This window comes from Simochromis diagramma, unplaced genomic scaffold, assembly GCF_900408965.1.
Source record: "Simochromis diagramma unplaced genomic scaffold, fSimDia1.1 OVJJ01000514.1, whole genome shotgun sequence".
In the NCBI taxonomy this organism is placed as follows: domain Eukaryota; kingdom Metazoa; phylum Chordata; class Actinopteri; order Cichliformes; family Cichlidae; genus Simochromis; species Simochromis diagramma.
The window spans coordinates 3,058,722-3,076,435 of NW_024387346.1; the positions used below are offsets into that span (position 1 = coordinate 3,058,722).

Below are 17,714 nucleotides of genomic sequence, written 5' to 3' on the forward strand. Positions count from 1 at the left end.
TTCTCATATTTTCATAAACCTTAAGATTAAAAAATTGTCCATTACGGTCAATGCTTTTTTTTTGATAAACAAATTGTTTTCTCTACCAAATTCAGAATACTCGGTCACTAGGTGGAGTACTTTGTCTGTTTGCAGTAAGCGGCTTGACATGATCATTAATAAAAGTAAAGGTACAGTTAACTTTAAAAGGCAGAACAGTGTTTCCTCTCTCCTCTTAGTCTTTGTCCTTTGCTTCTAGCTTTTTCATTGTGTAGGTGAAGTTGATGTAACCCTGACAAATACGGGCAAGGTGGGCTTCAAATACAGTATACACCCTCATAGAGAGGAGGAGGATGAAGGGGTTGGTGAGAAGGAAGCACGGCAGATGAAGGTCTTTGAACATGAGGTCAGACCTGGTTGGCCTACAGTCATTCCTGCTCAGGTGAGCTTATGAGTTTGCCATTTCAATTGTGGATGTTCAAAGCTATTTTATCACGAAAAGGATGGCTTTCCTTATGTGTGTGTGTGTGTGTGTGTGTGTGTGTGTGTGTGTGTGTGTGTGTGTGTGTGTGTGTTTGAGACAGGGTTACCTTGATGCAGGTATGGTACAGGTTCTCCGTGTACTCTACCTTCCGGGCATTCCTGAAGTGTTTAAGAAGAAGCTTCAGATGCAGGTGGCTTTCCTACCACTGGAGGAGATCACTCTGACTGGTGTGGGAGTGTTCCCCAGGATCAGCCTGAATTTACCACGAATCCTGTGTATGCACACACACACACACACACACACACACACACACACACACACACACACACACACACATGCATAGAGATGTGTTCAATCCAAAATCAATGAGCTAAAAGATGAATATTTAGCTCATTTAAATTTACTTTAAAATAGTGCTTTTGCTCAAAATAAATAAATGATTCTGCATCAGACAAAAGGGCTGAAAGTAGGACTTATAAATACATATGATTACATCAGTGTGTTACCATCTTATAGAACTATATAAGGATGTTGTCAATTACCCTTGTGAACTCATATTTCCCTTTTTTTCTCTTTAAACCAGTTTTGTTGAAAAGCATCAAGCTCAAACGGTCCATAATAGACCTCTATTGTGATGACAGTTCTTGAGACACAAATTCAACTTCTTATTTCTGCACTGTGATTTCTCTTACAGCGGAGGAGTGTTATAGTGACGTGTTACAGCAGGCCAGAACAGCTGTGGAGAAAGATGGAGTCAAAGAGAAGCTTATATATGAATTTACTGTTCGGGGAGGAGCAGCAACAGAGGCGACGCGCACACTCACAGTCAGTAACTTCATATTAGTGACACCTCACATTTTCTATAATTTTGTTGAGGATTAAGAAAAAATACCTATTAATATGTATGTTGACTTGATATTGTGGACATGTAGGGAATTTATGAGGATTTGTAGGGAAAATTAAGCACAAATAAAATCCCTTATTGCAGAGGTATTTACAGTTGTAGATTGGTAAGGTTTGTTTGTTTCCTCTGTTGAGTTTTGAGTGTTTTTACCACTTCTTGCATCCCCTGCTATTCTCTGTTCTCTCTTTGACCTCTAGTATGAAGATCTGCTTCACATGGAAATCGAACGATTGTTGGTCAAAAAAAATGCTCTTGCTGTGGCTAATAACTTGCTGGAGACTGAAGAACCACAAGAGTCCTTCAGAAAGTGGAACAAGCTAATAAAGTATGTAAACACAACTACACACATGCATTTTGGTGACTCTGTTTTGAAGTGAGAACTTTGTCAAACTGTGCTGGGGAATTTGTGACTGTTTAGCTTTTTTTACTTTGTGCACTCTTGATACGATGTCATTATATCTCGCTGAAAGTCCACAAATCTATAATATAATGTATAAGATACTTCAGTTCAGTATACAAAGCAAAATTATATTTAGTAAAATTATAATACATATATTCTAAACATGTTTACAGACTTTAGTCTAGAGCAATAAGTTATATTGCTAACATGCTTGTTTGTGCCCAGTGTTTTATTCTTATTATTTAAATCTTTTTCCCAGGTTCCAACTCCCAGAGTACATTCTGGATTTTGGTTTTGTCATTCCTGGCAAAGTCGTGAGTCGTGCTGTGAAGGTCAGCAATAATGGATCAATACCTGTGTCTTTCCATCCCACTAACAAACATCTTGGGGACACAGGTAATGCAATGTCCTCCTACTTTTTCAGGTCATCGTCGCTTTCTCTCTCTCTCTCTGTTAGACTAATTTACAAGAACAAAAGGAAAATAAACTTGATCTCTGATAACTCTAGAACAAAGATGAGGTAGCTGAACAAGTGACAGTTTTACCTAAAACCCTTAGATCGTTAAAGAAAGATTACAACAAGACACAAGGTTACAATCTTGGATGTGGATAGTTTGTTAAAGGCAGGCAAAGACAACCTGTGTTTTTTAAAATGCTTGAAACAAGGATTAGTGGGGTCAGGTTCATTGGTGAATCTAAATTGTCCGTAGGTGTGAATGTGAGTGTGAATGGTTGTCTGTCTCTCTGTATTAGCCCTGCATCAGGCTGGGGACCTGTCCAGGGTGTACCCTGCCTCTCATCCTGTGGTAGCTGGGATAGGCTCTCCAGCCCCCCTGCAACCTTGACAAGGATAAGCAGAAGAGAATGGATGGATGGATGGAATAAGGATATGTTTGGAAGTGTATTTAAGACAAGTATTGATATCTTATAGTTGTTTTTTTCTAGCTTAGTGTGTTCTGAAAGAAGATAATAGAAAATGTAGATTTGTATCAGTTTTGAAACCATCTTCATGTCTAAAGCTTTTGTACACAGTGGTGAATTTAAGTATTCACCTCAAGTATCATTTTTTAAAATTTCTCTTTAATTTAAATGATTTTAAAATAATTTCTGACTCTTTTTGGTTCCTCACAGGTTTCACAGTAGACTTTGAAAGCATGAAGAACCAACCTCGTGATGAGACGAAGAGTTTCACAGTTAAATTTGACCCTCAAGGAGTCAACCTGGATTTGGGTTATACGAGTGCTATTCTCCCGATCCAGGTATACACAGGCTTACACCTGTACATGTCCACAAACTAAATTTGTGTCTTTTCACTCTCCCTCTATATTTCATTTTGGATCTAAGAGGATTTTCTTTGCTGTTACAGGTCGCAGGTGGTCCAACGGTGCAAGTGCGACTGTGTGCAGTGGTAACCATGCCAGCTGTCACAGTTTCCAGTGATACGATTCAATATGACACTCTGCAGTGTGGCATGTGTCAGGTACACCATGATAACAATGGATGATGACTCTGTGAAAGTTCTTTTCTCTTCCTATTCCTTTCTCGTCTAATATTTAATTTGAAATACTTAGTAAGTCAAAAATTGCTGTGCCTTGAAAATATTTTCCAAGGCACAGCACATTTCCCCCATTCTTTCTTCTAATTCCACCATAATAAGCAACAAACAATACAAAAGAGTACAAACAATATTTGTAGTGTATACAAAATTATTACAAAAATCAAGCAAACGATAATAGCGATTCAGTTTCACCATCTAAGTGTATAAATAAGGCTCAAATATTTATATTAACTCTCTGTCTGCGTTTTTTTTTTTTTTAAGCTCTACTGTTATTCCATTGCATACAAAAACCAAATTCATGTTTCATCTTTTTAATCCATCTTTTATATACTTTGTGTATAAATTGAATTTATTTTCTTCATTTGTGATTGGACTGAAAGATGTAGGTAGAATCATATAACCATCCACAGTCAGATGATACAGAGAACCAGTGGGTACATTCATTCAAATATAGCACCTTTCAAGACAAAGATCACAAAGTGCTTCACAAAAAAACAATAAAAATTTAAAAACAAAAACAGAATAAAGAACAAGGTAACTAAATGCAAATCAGAAAGATGAGTTGGGGTTTTTTTTATTATAAGAGACCACTGAGTCCACAGAGCTAAAACTTAAAGGGAGAGACTTCCAGCGTCTGTGGCCCATTCTGGCAAAAGCGCTGTGTCCTTTAGTTTTCAGCTTGTATGATGTACAGTAACTGTGTCCTTATCAGAAGACCTCAGGGACCTCTTGGGGACGTATTGCTGCAAAAGTTTAATGATTTAAGCTGGTGCTTGACCATTAAGAGCTCTAAAAGTCATAACCAGATGTCACAGTCTGTGCTTGCTGACCGTGTGGAGTGTGAATAGTGGACCCAAACGCAGACAAAATGAAGCATGGAACGTAATTTGGTTTTAACAAAAACCGAGCTGTTTAATATAGCTGATGGCAAAAATACTAAACAAAGGGCAAGGTATGAAACTAAACAATAACCTAAACTGAGTAAACTAGAATTAAACATGGAAAAACCCTGAACACGGCCATGGAAAAATCTGGACACGAGGAACATGAATACCTGGAACATGAAACATGGAAAGCAGGTGACCTGACAACAAATGACAGAAAACTCACTAAATACACAGAGAGGTGACGAGGAGAGTGGAAACACATGGGGAACACAGCTGAAATGAACATGACCCCACAAGCAAAACTAAACACACTGAACAGGGAACATGAGACTGTCAAAATAAAAAAGGAAACATAGGGAGACGTAGACTGGGACACGCGAGCTTGACACAAGGGTCGAGGTAAGGCAGACATGAGAGCCAGAGAGAGGGAGTGAGGGAACACGAGAGAGAGGGAGGAGGAACATAACTCAGACACAAAGGATGAGGAAGACCTAAACACAGGGTACATGACAGACTCATACACCGAAGACATGACACTATGGACAATGTAGTGGGGAGACACAGACATGGGAGGAACCTAAATAGACAAGAACTAAATAGAGAAACATAGAGTTCAAACATAGAACTAATAAAAGCATTGATAACAATTTCCAGTTTAGAGCATGATACAATGGTACTAAACCTAGAAATATTTCTTAAGTGATAAAAACATCTTTGTGTAATTTAAGTTTTCTAGGCTTAAAATGATTGCATTTTGAAAAACAATACTTAATTCATTTTAACCAGGTGAACATAAATTGAGCTGATGTGCAACTTAAAAAATCAGTCGAGACAAGAATCTTTTTGTTTCAATGAACAGTGAAAATCAGAAATGGTTCCGCCAGGTACAGGTGCTTAATCCTCAGGCTGGCTGAAACAGACAGAAAAACCTGAAAACATTTACAACATGCATGACTGACTTCAGAATGCGAAGGAAGGCATATTTTTCTCCAAAACATTGACTAAGAGATAATAGATCCTGACTGAGTTAGAACAGATACTAAAATACAGTAAGTAGATGCTGTGTGTATAAAACAGTTATTAACAGTTAATGAAAGTGGTTATTTTTATGTATTTAACAAATATACTGGGTCTGCTACTTTTGTGAGTGTTTGCTTTGAAAACATTAATGGGTTCAAACATGTTTGAATTACAGTGTGGCCTTAAGACAACAATTCTGATGGCTAAAGATCCAAACGGGACACACAAAAAAAAAAAAAAAAAAAAGAATTACAGTGTGTTCCACTGAGATGAAAAAAATATATGCAATTACAGTAAAATCTATTATTCAAAGCTAACCACATTTGCAAATTTCTCATCTCTATATTTCTTTTCTTGGACTTGAGCATCTTTATATAATTCACAGTCCTTAGTTATCATTACTGGGCCATGGTGCAGCCTTTCACATCATCTTTTATTTTAAATTTGCCTTTTTTACCACCCATATGGAAAAGATATATATAAATCTTATAAAGTTTGTATCTGTCTTGTGTGAAACTTGTATGAAAAGCATATAAGTGTGAAAACAGATATAAGATCCCTTGAAAAATTATATAATGAAACTTGTATGTTTTGGATACTTACTAAAACAATGTATGAAAGTAATGCGAAAGTGGCCACTTTCATGAGTAAATCATGTAAGCCTTATATGATTTACTCATGAAAGTGGCCACTTTCATGAGTAATCACATATAAGTTTTTACTATTTCTTTTCCGTATGGGCAGTTCCCCCTTTCATTCAAGTTTCTTCTGATTGGCTGTTCCTCACAATTAACAGTTTTGAACAGCAGGTAGGCACAGCTGTCAAGCACAGAGCTCTAACTGGGCTCACTGTGGTGCCCTCCTACATATAGTTACCAAGAAATTTTTTATTGTTTATTTTATTTTATTTATTTAGGACAGTGCATGTTAATGAACATAAATGTAAAAAAAAATTACATGAATGTAAACATACCAGATTATAGCCAAGGGCTAATTTCCATCTGTTGTCCTTAAGCATAAAAAATAGACATAATAATTCATAAAAATTCATCATTCATTCATAATAAAAACTCCATCACCAAACTCACACATACACACCATTCTGTTCCCAAATAAAACATTAAAACTATACAACTCATACATGATCACACACTTGATTTGTCCATAACCAGTTTTTAACCTGTGCCTGAAACAAGTTGAATGTCGAGCATTCTCTAATGGGTTGAGGACGACTGTTCCACTGATGGCCACCCTGGACAGAAAGGACGTTCTGCCCAAATGCTGTCCGTCTGTGGGGTATAAACAAGTCTCCTCGGATTGTAGCTCGAGTGGTCCTGTCTGAGCTTTCTTTATGCCTAATGAACTGCTTTAGTGGTGGTGGAGCAAGCTAGTGTAAGACTTTATATATTAAACACACTCTTTTAAGTTTCACTAAGTTATTGAAGTTCAGTAATTTATGTTTTTTAACACATGACAGTGGTGGTGGGAAGTCGGTTTTTTGTCAAGTAGTTTTAAACTTCTTTTATAAATGTTTTCAATAGTTTTAAGTGTTGTTGGACAAGCAAGTGACCAGGACGTCAAACAATAGTCCATATGAGAGATGATCATTGAGTAAAAATAAGTTTTTGCAACATTCATATTTAAATTATTACGTATATGATTAAAATTTCGATTATTAAATTTAAGTACCTGGGACACTTTATTTATGTGACTCTTGAAGGATAATGTTGGGTCTAGAATGACCCCAAGATATTTAAATTCTGGAGCTAATTCAAGCTCTACTCCATCCAGGAATATGTTTGACTGCTTCAAGTTTAAGGGGCGTTTTGAAAATTACATACAGACAGTTCCGGTAAATCAGTGAATTGTCAGACCTATACATTCGAACCTTTGGTATTCTAAAGGCATGAGTAAATCTCTTTAATTGAAACCAGTTTTAACTTGCAGTAATGCGATGTCATTATATTTAATGACATATTGTTGTGCAAAATGTAAGAATTTCTTTATAACCCAACAGATGAAGACAATACAGCTGCTGAACCATGAGTCTGTGCCGTGTCACTGGAGCATAGCTGAGGAGGTTAAGCCTTTTAAAAAGGTATGACTGTTGTTATTTTGTGGATAATATAAAAATGGAATCCACAGGCCATCTGTGTCGTGCCAAGAAAGATATCAGATAGAGAGAAATACAATAAATGTGATGCCTGCATTTGTTCTTGTTCTCACTCAGATCGATAAGTTCCTGCCCCTCTACAAGCGTAAAAAAGCCTTGCAGGAGCAGCGTCCACCTCCAGTGGTGTTTGAGATGTTTCCCTCCTCTGGTGTGCTGTCCCCTGGTGAACGGGTCAATGTCCACATAAAGTTCAAGCCTGCTGATGGGGTGAACTGCTTTTAATATTAGAACAATAACTGTTAGATATAATTAGTAGCATAACATCATACTGCTTAATCATGAAAAAGTAGCAAGAGAACGTGATATAAAATATGACAAAAGACCTACTGTTTTGCTCTATTTGTCTTTCAGTGTCCTTACAACAGACGGCTAGTCGTGCGAGTCACTGACAGCGCCCAGGAGGTGTTCATCACAGCTCAGGGTCAGGGTGAGGATCCACATCTTGAGTTCTGCCCTTCGGTACTCGAGCTGGGCCCTTGTCTCCCTGCCAGCACTGATGTTGAAGCTGAGGTTACAGTGAAAAACCCCTGTTCTTTCCCCATTGAGTTTTACTCCCTGGAGTTTGATACACAGTATCTCCAGGAAGAAGAGGTAGCACTTTTTTTCTATACTTTCAGAAATATTGTTGCAAATTTACTTTAAAATGAAGTGCATGATTTTTAAAGGCAAGGCTACAAGTGGTGTAGTAATATGAAGAGATTATGTGATTTCCTTTCATTGGTAAAATATGGCATGATTAAAAAGGCATCAGAGAAAGAGACAAAGTAGAAATGCTCCAAGATGAAAGACGGAGGTATCTTTAAAGATACCTAAGCAGCTATTGATAATATACACACAGTTATGTCAGCACATATTTGTTTTAATGTCTGTCATAATGTCACTTTTAATCGATCTGTGTGCCCCAGAGCTGAAGGCAGGTACGGGTCATGACGATCAAAATGAAGACACACAGGGAGGAAAAAATAAGCCTAAACTAGATGAAGACCACCCAGAAATTAGAACTACAGGTGTGAAACCACCTGAAATGTGTAAGTACAGCAAGTTTCTTCTTTGTTGGTTCTCAGTCATCCAGGCTATGATCACCTTGAGTTGAAAGCAACAGGACTTCTTTGTAATGTCCTTTAAGATGTTTCACTTCTCATCTAGCAGTTCATAAAAAAATGCCATCAATTTTCAGACTTGTGTAATTTTCTTTGCAAACATTATTTTGCTTGTAAAATTAACATTTAAATTCAAATTCAGTTTTCTCAGAATTGACCAGATTGGCGAGCAGCGAGAGTCTAAGACAGTTCGAGATGACCCCTATCTGCAGAGCAGTTGCCCGACATATGGGTGTTGACCTGTCACCTGAGGCTCTGATTGGACGCAACTGCAGAGGCATTGCTATTATCGTATATGGAGCCCCACTGACAGGTTTAAAAACACATTCTGCAATGAAAGAATTTAAATGACGATAGTGAATGAAACAATCATCCCCTGCTGGAGTCAGTTAACTTGATATAAAAGGTGTGTGTGTGTATGTGTGTGTGTCTCTTTTTTTTTTTCAGATAAGAGCAGCATAGCAGCTGCTCTGGCACTTCGGTATGGAGCAGCGTGCCTCTGTGTTGATGATGTGGTTACAGATATGCTTTTAAATGGCACTTCACCGGTTAGCCTGACAGCCAGACAACTCTTTGACTTTGCTGCTACAGAGCATGCTCAGAAAAATGCTAAGGAAGCTGGTAAGCTGGAAGCTAGAAAGCAGCTTGTGATGGAAAAATGAATAACACCTTTAACTGGTCATTTTCAGTTTTAAGTAAACGGTTAAGAGCTGGGCTGCAGCGTGATTCAGCTGTCAAAGGAAAAGAGGGTGCGACCTGGGCAGATTGCCAGTTTATTGCATGGTCTGAAAAAAGCATCATCTTTAAAAACCGTCCCAAAACACAGATACATGTTTTAAAATCAGAAAGGTTTTAATATGGTTAGAAAACTGAAATTAAATTATGAATTTATCGTTGGTGTGAACAGGTCAAAACAAAAGACACAAAAAATAGCCTGATATCAGGCAGCAATACCAACTCTTTATAGCCTGACTCTCACATCTGCAGCCAGGCAAACACAAAGAGGACAGAAGAGTAAACCTTCTCTATATGTGATTGTTGATTTTTATTAAACTGTTTTGTTTGTTTTTTCATTTAGCTAAACACATATTAATAGTTGTACTACAAAGTGATGAAGAAAATGTACACGGCAGTATAAAAACTCATCAGAATTTAGAAAATGGTCTAAAAATGAAAATTTCCTTGGGACTAAACCATTAGAACCTACACTTACTGTATCCTCTGCAGCAAATTAAATGAAGCTTACCCCCATCCTTAGAGATATTTCACATCTTTTACAGTAAGGCAGGATACCATAGCAGAAGAGTAACTAAAAATTACCCACCTGCTACCAGGTCTGGTCATTGAGGAAACGTCTGGATCAGGACCCACAGCACCTCTTGGAGCCTCCGATCCAGATTCATCGCCTTTTATACTAAATACAGCCAACAACTGTGAGGACAACAGTAGTGAAAATGACTCCAAGGCTCCCCTGATGACTGAAAATCAACACATTGTCCATTGTCTGGTACATTTTCTCAAAGTATCTCCGTATCTGTTGTCTTTGAGCTTTTCACAGGACTTTATTTTGTTTGTTTTTACTTTTTCTTTCTGTTTTAATGTATTTCTTTTCTCTATGAATTGGTGGTCTGGTCCTTGCTTTGCAGTTAAATAATTCATTTAAATTTCATTTCCTTTACACCTCTATACAAAACTATTGTATAAACTGTGAATACAGAGTAATTGTTACTCATAGAAAACCAATTTATTTAGTGTGATTTTGCTTCAGGGAGGAGATGTGACCACACTGAGGAGTCTGTTGCCTGAGCATTTACTGGTTGATATCCTAGCAGAAAGATTTCAGGTGAGGTATTACATGGTGTGTATATACAGAAAAGTGCAAACTGAATAACTCTTAGCCAGTGCTGTGCATTAAATTGGCACAAATAAGGAATGTTTTCTCTCATGTTTCTCTATTTATTTTGTAATTCTCTCTAATGTTGGTGCTTACGTTGTGATTACAGTTAAGCGATTGTTATCGTGGAATAGTGATTGATGGGTCGCATGACAGCCACGGGAAGCTGACGGGTAAAGAGATCGGTTGTTATCGGATTACGTTGTGGAAGAGAAATTGTTTAAGCCACGTTTCCCAAGTAACAAAGAGCCGACGGATGGCCTGGATTGCAGCCATTTGAAATATTTGAAACAACAAATAGATTGCGTTGGCCTGTACAGGAGATAAAGGAAGAAAATTAACAACAGCTGTAAGATGGAATAGTCCAAATAATCAAAGTAAACTGGACCTGGGCTTGTCGCAGGGGTCTGAAGTTACTAAACATTTTTTGAGTGTATGCACTAAAACATAGGACCATATAATAATAAATACGTGCGTTATGAAAGTCGGGCAGCACGCTAACGTCCTCCACTCTGTATGCTCGTACGTGTCTGACCCTTTAACTCCTTTGATTTTTTTCCTCGTCCTTTTTTTTGCCTTTTCGTCAAGTCTGTCTTTGTACGGACCTGCCATGTTCTCCGTCGTTTTGTACATAACTGTTTTTGGGGCAAATAAAATGCAAGTAGGGATTAAAACCGCAGAATTCATGATTACCGGTGCTGGAAATGCTAGCGCTTGATGCAGTGTTTTGATTTTGTTGCCACGGGTACCCACAAAGCAATGCACGAAAGTCACGTGGTCTGTCAATCTCTATTGTGCTTTGTACATTGTGTTTTTTCCACAATGTTGACACAGTAGTATTCCTAAAATTTAGACAATACTTGTACAATATCTAATTCCATTCAATCAGTCCCTCTGCTTTAATAATGATATTTCTTTACCTGACAACAGAAAGTAGTATGTAAAAACAAATTGCTTGCTAATAAAAACTTCAATTCCCTGAATCATGAAGACAATTTATAAGCACACACTCTATAATCCTTCCCGACTTCTTCCTACTAACCATGTTGTTTGTTCCTAGAACCACATCTAACCTTATTTGCCTTTCTTTTAAAACCTACTTTAACAGCTTGATACCCCTAGTGATTTGAATGCTGGTGAAGTAGATTCACCTTTATGTAACCTTGCTTATGCTTCTTTAAGCATCAAGACACGTCACTTACAGAATTTATGGGTTTAAAGTAGCATAGGTATGGTTACATGAGAGAAAAATGGCGCTACATTTAATTTTGGGAGATCTCGAATAAGAGATCTTAATCTTAAATTACAGAAGGTAAGGTGAATAATCATTAAACTGATTTTGCCTTTGATCAAAGCTCAGAACATACAATACAAGTATAATAATAAAAGTTTACAGCGTTTCCTTAACTACAATCTCTAATCTGAACTATCATTAACTTCACATGTCTCGATTTTCTAGAGGATATTCACTCTGTTTTGGTGTCCTCATTTGACAGTAAAATCTGGTAGAAGATTAAATAAAAACCTTGTTTAAAGCATCAGGCATGTTAGAATTTATTATTTTATAGGACATAAATAGACAGAGACTAGACTAGAGATGGCACCAGAAGTATGGCTGACTCTCTGAGAGAAAAAAACAGAGCAACCAATCAGTTATTAGGGAATGGCCACCGCTCGCTTTACAGGCCTGACAAGAGATGGTTGCCATGGTAATGTTAGAAGCAATGTCTCCTTATAGGGAGATGTCTGAAAGGTGCAGGGGATGAAGCATGAGCTTTTGAGCTTTTTGACCAATCACGTTAACATTCTGTTTTTATGACATGTAATAAAAGTGTTTACTGTCTGGGTGCGGCAGCACTCTGTGTCAGAGCCAGAGAGACGCAGGTCCATGGTACCACTCAAAACTAATTTAAAATTCTAAATGTTTGATAATAAATTATAAAAAAGTATAATTTAAAACATATTTGTCTTCTTCTCTGAAAGAACAGTCAACAGATGAAAAAATAAACTGCCAGGTAAGTTATACATCATTACTTTATTAATGATAAAACTTATAAATGATTATTTAAACATTTTTTAAGACATGATAGATATAGATACATGTAAACATTGAAAAACTATCGCATATGATTATTTTGCAAATATACATATTAAACATATACCAAGCAGCTATTAGAATGGAGATAAGAAATTTTAAATGATAAAAATCTTATATCATAAATAAATATGGCACAGTAATCGTAATGACTGTATCTATTATACAGACGCAAAGAATGGAAGAAACCTGTTTACTGCTCATCCTACTGCTCTCAGGTCAGTAATAATTATCTTAAGCATTCAAATTATAGCATATGAACACACAGTGACAGACTGAAACCATTTGGGTAATTTGATTACGTGTAAGGGTTTTAAAATGTAATTTATTAAAACATCAGCCACAAGTACAAAGACAAAACCTTTTTCTCCTTTTACCAAAATACCTGCATTCACTTGTTTGAAACATTATATAAACATTCTAAAAGGAATTTATGACAAAAAAAATGTTGAATTTATTTTAAAGAATTTATTGGAGCATTAAAAAGTAATAAAGCCCTTTGGGCTCTTGGAGCCTTGACTTGACTTTTAAAAAATAATTGGAAAAAAAGCACTATGCTGCTGAAAAATGAAAAATAGATATTTGCAAAATTCTGCCTAAATATGTATTTTACCTGGTTAATGCGTGTGGCGGGGCGTGGTCTGCAGCGCCGCTGCAGGGGAGGCGGACACACCTGAGCGGCACCCGCAATCACGCCTCGCCGCCTTAACGTCTGTGCTCTCTCTGCTGTTGCGTTGGTGTGTGTCGAGCTGTGAGCTTTAACACCGCCTGTATGCATCAGCAACCATGTGTGAAAAGTGGTCAATAAAGAGATGCTGAAAAGCATGTTCATGCAAACATCATCGGGTCTGCCGTGATATGTTTACAATGGGACTTCTGCTTCTGAACCTCTGCGCACAGCGTCTGCAAATCGGGGCTGTACGAAGTCACTTTCATCTTTACACAGGACTGTGACCTGTCATCTGTGAGGCGTGAGCAGTGTTTGTTTTTAACATAGTTCACTGTGGAGAATAGCTGCTGACATAATGTGGATCCAAAGATCCATAATTGGCCTACCTGGGGTTGAAAGTCTCGATAAAGGCACGGCGTTTCGGCGGGTATATCGGCTTCCGCAAGTGTGACGCTTATTTTGAGCGATCAAAAAATAATAGAATATAATTTTATTGTTATATTTCAATATCACAATAATCTTCCAAGTTAGAACTACAATTTAAAAAAAGAACTAACATGAATAAAATACACTTCAGCTAATTACTTAGAAAAAATAATTTATTTTCCCAAACCACGCGGAGCCGCACTAAAAGGACTAAAGAGCCGCAGGTTGCCGACCCCTGTCCTGGGGTATCCAACTCATCGATGGTGGCTGGGATTGCGGCACCGCGGCATCACAGAAAGAGCTGTGTTTTTACCATCAAGGTGACAGCGCCGTGCTGCGTTTGCAGGGAAGTAAAACCCGCCAGCGCTTGGCAGCGGCTGTTACCACTGGCGATAAGGAAAGGCTACTCTTTGTAGCGGTTGGTTTTCTGGTCGACTCTGGCTGCCAAAAGAGCCTCAGGAACTCTTGTGTTGTCTTTGCATACCTCCACAATGGTATATGTTTTAATCTTTTAAAAAAATTGAGAGATTTCATGCATGACCCTGAATTGGGATACAGCCTATAAATACACAGAAGGGAACGAGGAAACTACACACAGGAGGGAGGCACAGCTGATTGTGATCGACAAGAGGAGACAGGGGAAATGCAAATTGAACACACTGGCATAAGACACAGACCTTTACAATAAAACAGGAAACTCAAAACACATGCAAAGACACAGACTCAGAGATGCGGGCTTTACACAGAGACCTGACTACACTAGAGGGGATACAAAGGTAGGGATGACACAGAACAGAGGGAGCACACAATTAACAAAACCTAATAATCAGGACTCAGGAAGTACCACGAAACTAGGGAGCTAGAACCACTAGGACAGAAACCCAAAACACAAACAGTCACAAACCATGATGAAATCAAAAGTAAAAGTACAAAAACCAAAAACACTGGGTCACCGACCCAGGACCATAACATTTTATCAATCCCTCGGGTGGGTTCCTCCTTGGTTTTCACACCGCTGAATAAACGTCAAACAGAAAACTGATTTAAAATAGAAGTGTGAGATGGTTGAGAATTTACACCAGTGTCCTTTTATATTTGATATAGCTACGAGCAGATGGCTGAGTTTATTAAACTCCACCGAGACGGCGGTGAAAGCTAGACCGTCCAGTTTCACAGCTGTTTACTTCCGGCTTACCCGACCTTCTGAGGACCCGGCCCACGTAGACCGCAAAGACCGGGTCCTCAGGAGGATGCAGCCTACGAATTTGGACCTTGTGGGTTGGAACGGGAACAGCAAGTGATACTCTACCACAGCGAGAGTGAACACCAAGTGACAGTGCCACCCGAAGGAACCAACAGGAACCATCACTTGGCCTGGCTTCCGAGGGTTGAAAACTAGTTGTACATTGTTGCATTACATGTAGTTGTTGCAGTTTAACAACAGAGAAGAGAAAAATAAATAGCATACAAACTATAGTTCTATTTTCTGTTGTCTTAAACATATGCAACATATGTTTAAACAAAAAAAACTGTATGTTTTGCCTCTTTCATCTCTTTGCATGGTTAAAAGTCCAGGTGGTGGACTCTCTAGCTGGACATTCTTTTCTGTTTTTGTTCCATTCAATTAGATTAAATACGTTTGTGTTTGACAACACACAGTGATGTGAAATACAGACTTTCCAAAATGTGTTAAAACACAAATGACACAAACACAAAAAACACAAATGTAAAAAAAAAAGAAAAAAAAGAAAAAAGAAAACAAACAGAAATCTGTATCTGTAAATATGTAAGGAGTAAAAGTAAAACACCCGGAAATTCTATTTCTACTCATTCTACTTTATTGTTTGTGATGTTTGGTTAGCCTCAAACCTCAAATATCACATGTTTGCAAAAGTGCTCCGATGTTTAAATTGGCTTAAATTGGCTTAATTTTTAAAACCTTTTTAGTGATTCGTCTAACAGTCCAGTTTCACCAATAAAAACTTTGGCCCTTTCTCAATTCTCAAGTACGCAAGTACATACTCGCCGAGAACACCAGCGTACTTGATGATGTCACAGGTCCGTTTTTACTGCCGTCCCCTCTTAATTTAACTGTGAGTAATATATTATGAAGCTTAACTTTAATCACAGCCAAACCGGTTTACTCAGGAACAAATAAAACACTGAAAGAAACCAAACATTAACATTTAGAAGTGATCTAAGTGACTTATATATCATGTTTAACCTCAGTAGTGAAATCTCTCTTAATAAAAACAGTGTACATGTACATACGTGTACATACCTTAATAAAAACAAGCAGGTGAGATGTTAGAACGCTTTTATTTTTATTTTAGTGGACATTCAACTGGGGTTTGGGGTTTGTTTATCCTGAGTAGCGAAAAGACCGGGGGGGGGGGGTTTGAAAACGATGTGCCGGGAGTCCGCTGTTCTCGCCGGCTCTAATAACCCTCGACCTCGCTGTCTGCTATGGAGCTGGCGGGTCACAGACGTCTCCGAAAACGTCGGAGCGCGTTTGGAAATATATGATATCTTGATAAATCGAGCAGATATTTGAAGTTTACACAGCTACATTCTCGCTTGAAAATAACTTAAAAGTTTATTTTGTGACCCAGAAAGAGTATTTAAAATTTTTTAGCCCCGCTCGTCCGCCATTGCCGCGTTTGAGTTTTGGACAAAATGCATTCTGGGATATTTACCACGACCAATGCATGCTTGATAAAACAGACGGAGCGAGAACACATCCGGGACTTTTTTGCGTTCTCGGCTTGATGCCTACTTCGAATTGGAACAGTACTTGGTCTCCGACTGATGACGTATCACGAGAACGCAAGTACGCACAAGTACGCATATTGAGAAAGGCCCTTTATATTTTTATATTTATATTTTTCTCAGGAGGACTTTCCACTCTTCCTCCCCACTCCAGAAAATACCACTTTGTGAACATGCTGATGCCCCGGACTAATGCTGAGAGTTACTGCAGAGAACACTTCACTGGCTTAGTCACCATCTACAACAGCAACATCAACCAACTGCTTGTTTCAATGTCACCAAGGATTAATGACTATGCTTGGATAGGGCTCTATGATGATCGTTACAGCTGGAAGTGGTCCATGGAGGGAAATCTTTTAAATGTTGGCAGTAAACATGAATTTTTGATCTGGGCTAAAAACCAACCAAACTCTTCTAAAGCAAATGAATACTGTGTGGCTCTTCAGGGACAAACACAGATGGATGATAGACCCTGTGGAGATTCTTACCCTTTCCTGTGTTACAATGGTAGGAAAAAAGATTTCTTGCCCTAGTTATCCTACAATTTTATGAGATTCATAATGTGTGTTTGAAAATTCATCCTTTTTATTTGTTCACAGCCAAAAATACAAGTTACATCTTAGTGATGGAGAACCAAACCTGGTCAGCGGCTCAGTCGTACTGCAGGACATACCACACAGACCTGACCAGTATAAGAAGCAAAGAGGAGAAATCCAAGATCACGCTCACTTTGAGTGGATCAGGGGGTCAGTTTGTGTGGATTGGTCTCTACAGGGATCCCTGGGCCTTCTGGTCTGACAACACAACCTCCACATTCACTAACTGGACGCCTTCTGAGCCTAATAATCAGTATTCAAATCAGTACTGTGCAGTAATGAATTTAAGGGACGGGACATGGTCTGATACTATGTGTTTCGACATAGCCTATGTTTTCTGTTTCACAGGTGAGGTCCAGAATGCAAACACTGTAAGATCCTGTCATCATGTAAAACACTAATGTTTGTGTTTTTATATGTGGTTCATTTTTAGCAGTGACAAAGCAAACAGTGCTGAAAATGAAGCTTCAGTCAGAGGCAGACATGCACAGCACAGAGATCCAGCAGCAGGTTTCACAGCAGGTCAGCAGTTCAGTCACAAACACAAACTTGACACAAGTTCAAACTATGCTGCATGTTTTTCATCATCTGCACATTTTGTCCAGCTGTCAGGCCTCATGCTGTCAAAAGGACTGACAGACTTCAGGATTCGTTGGAGGAAAGTCCAGAGTTACCGTGACGACCAGTCAAAGAAGCAGGATGTGGACGGTGACTGCAAAACTGAAGACTGACTGGACTGACCACTCATGGGTGAAGTTT

General features: G+C 38.3%; 1 protein-coding gene across 3 annotated transcripts; it reads left to right on the plus strand.

Moving 5' to 3' along the window:
- The first annotated feature begins 169 nt into the window (after positions 1–169).
- LOC120718358 (hydrocephalus-inducing protein-like) lies at positions 170–17,688 on the plus strand. 3 transcript variants are annotated; one of them, XM_040006876.1, is made up of 12 exons: positions 170–421; positions 564–738; positions 1,158–1,288; positions 1,565–1,692; positions 2,027–2,163; positions 2,899–3,026; positions 3,134–3,247; positions 7,250–7,330; positions 7,463–7,612; positions 7,757–7,996; positions 8,311–8,433; positions 8,648–8,812. In XM_040006876.1, the coding sequence occupies exons 1-11, from the start codon at positions 365–367 to the stop codon at positions 8,314–8,316; spliced, it is 1,347 nt and encodes a 448-aa protein (XP_039862810.1). In that variant the 5' UTR covers positions 170–364; the 3' UTR covers positions 8,317–8,433; positions 8,648–8,812. The 3 variants fall into 3 exon arrangements, with proteins under 3 accessions (XP_039862810.1, XP_039862809.1, XP_039862811.1); XM_040006875.1 differs by lacking the exons at positions 170–421; positions 564–738; positions 1,158–1,288; ... (5 more) ...; positions 7,463–7,612; positions 7,757–7,996 and adding exons at positions 8,953–9,126; positions 9,840–10,012; positions 10,274–10,348; ... (4 more) ...; positions 17,389–17,477; positions 17,561–17,688 and having other exon boundaries at positions 8,315–8,433; positions 8,648–8,818; XM_040006877.1 differs by lacking the exons at positions 170–421; positions 564–738; positions 1,158–1,288; ... (7 more) ...; positions 8,311–8,433; positions 8,648–8,812 and adding exons at positions 11,038–12,290; positions 12,383–12,414; positions 12,664–12,712; ... (2 more) ...; positions 17,389–17,477; positions 17,561–17,688.
- Positions 17,689–17,714: the final 26 nt, after the last annotated feature.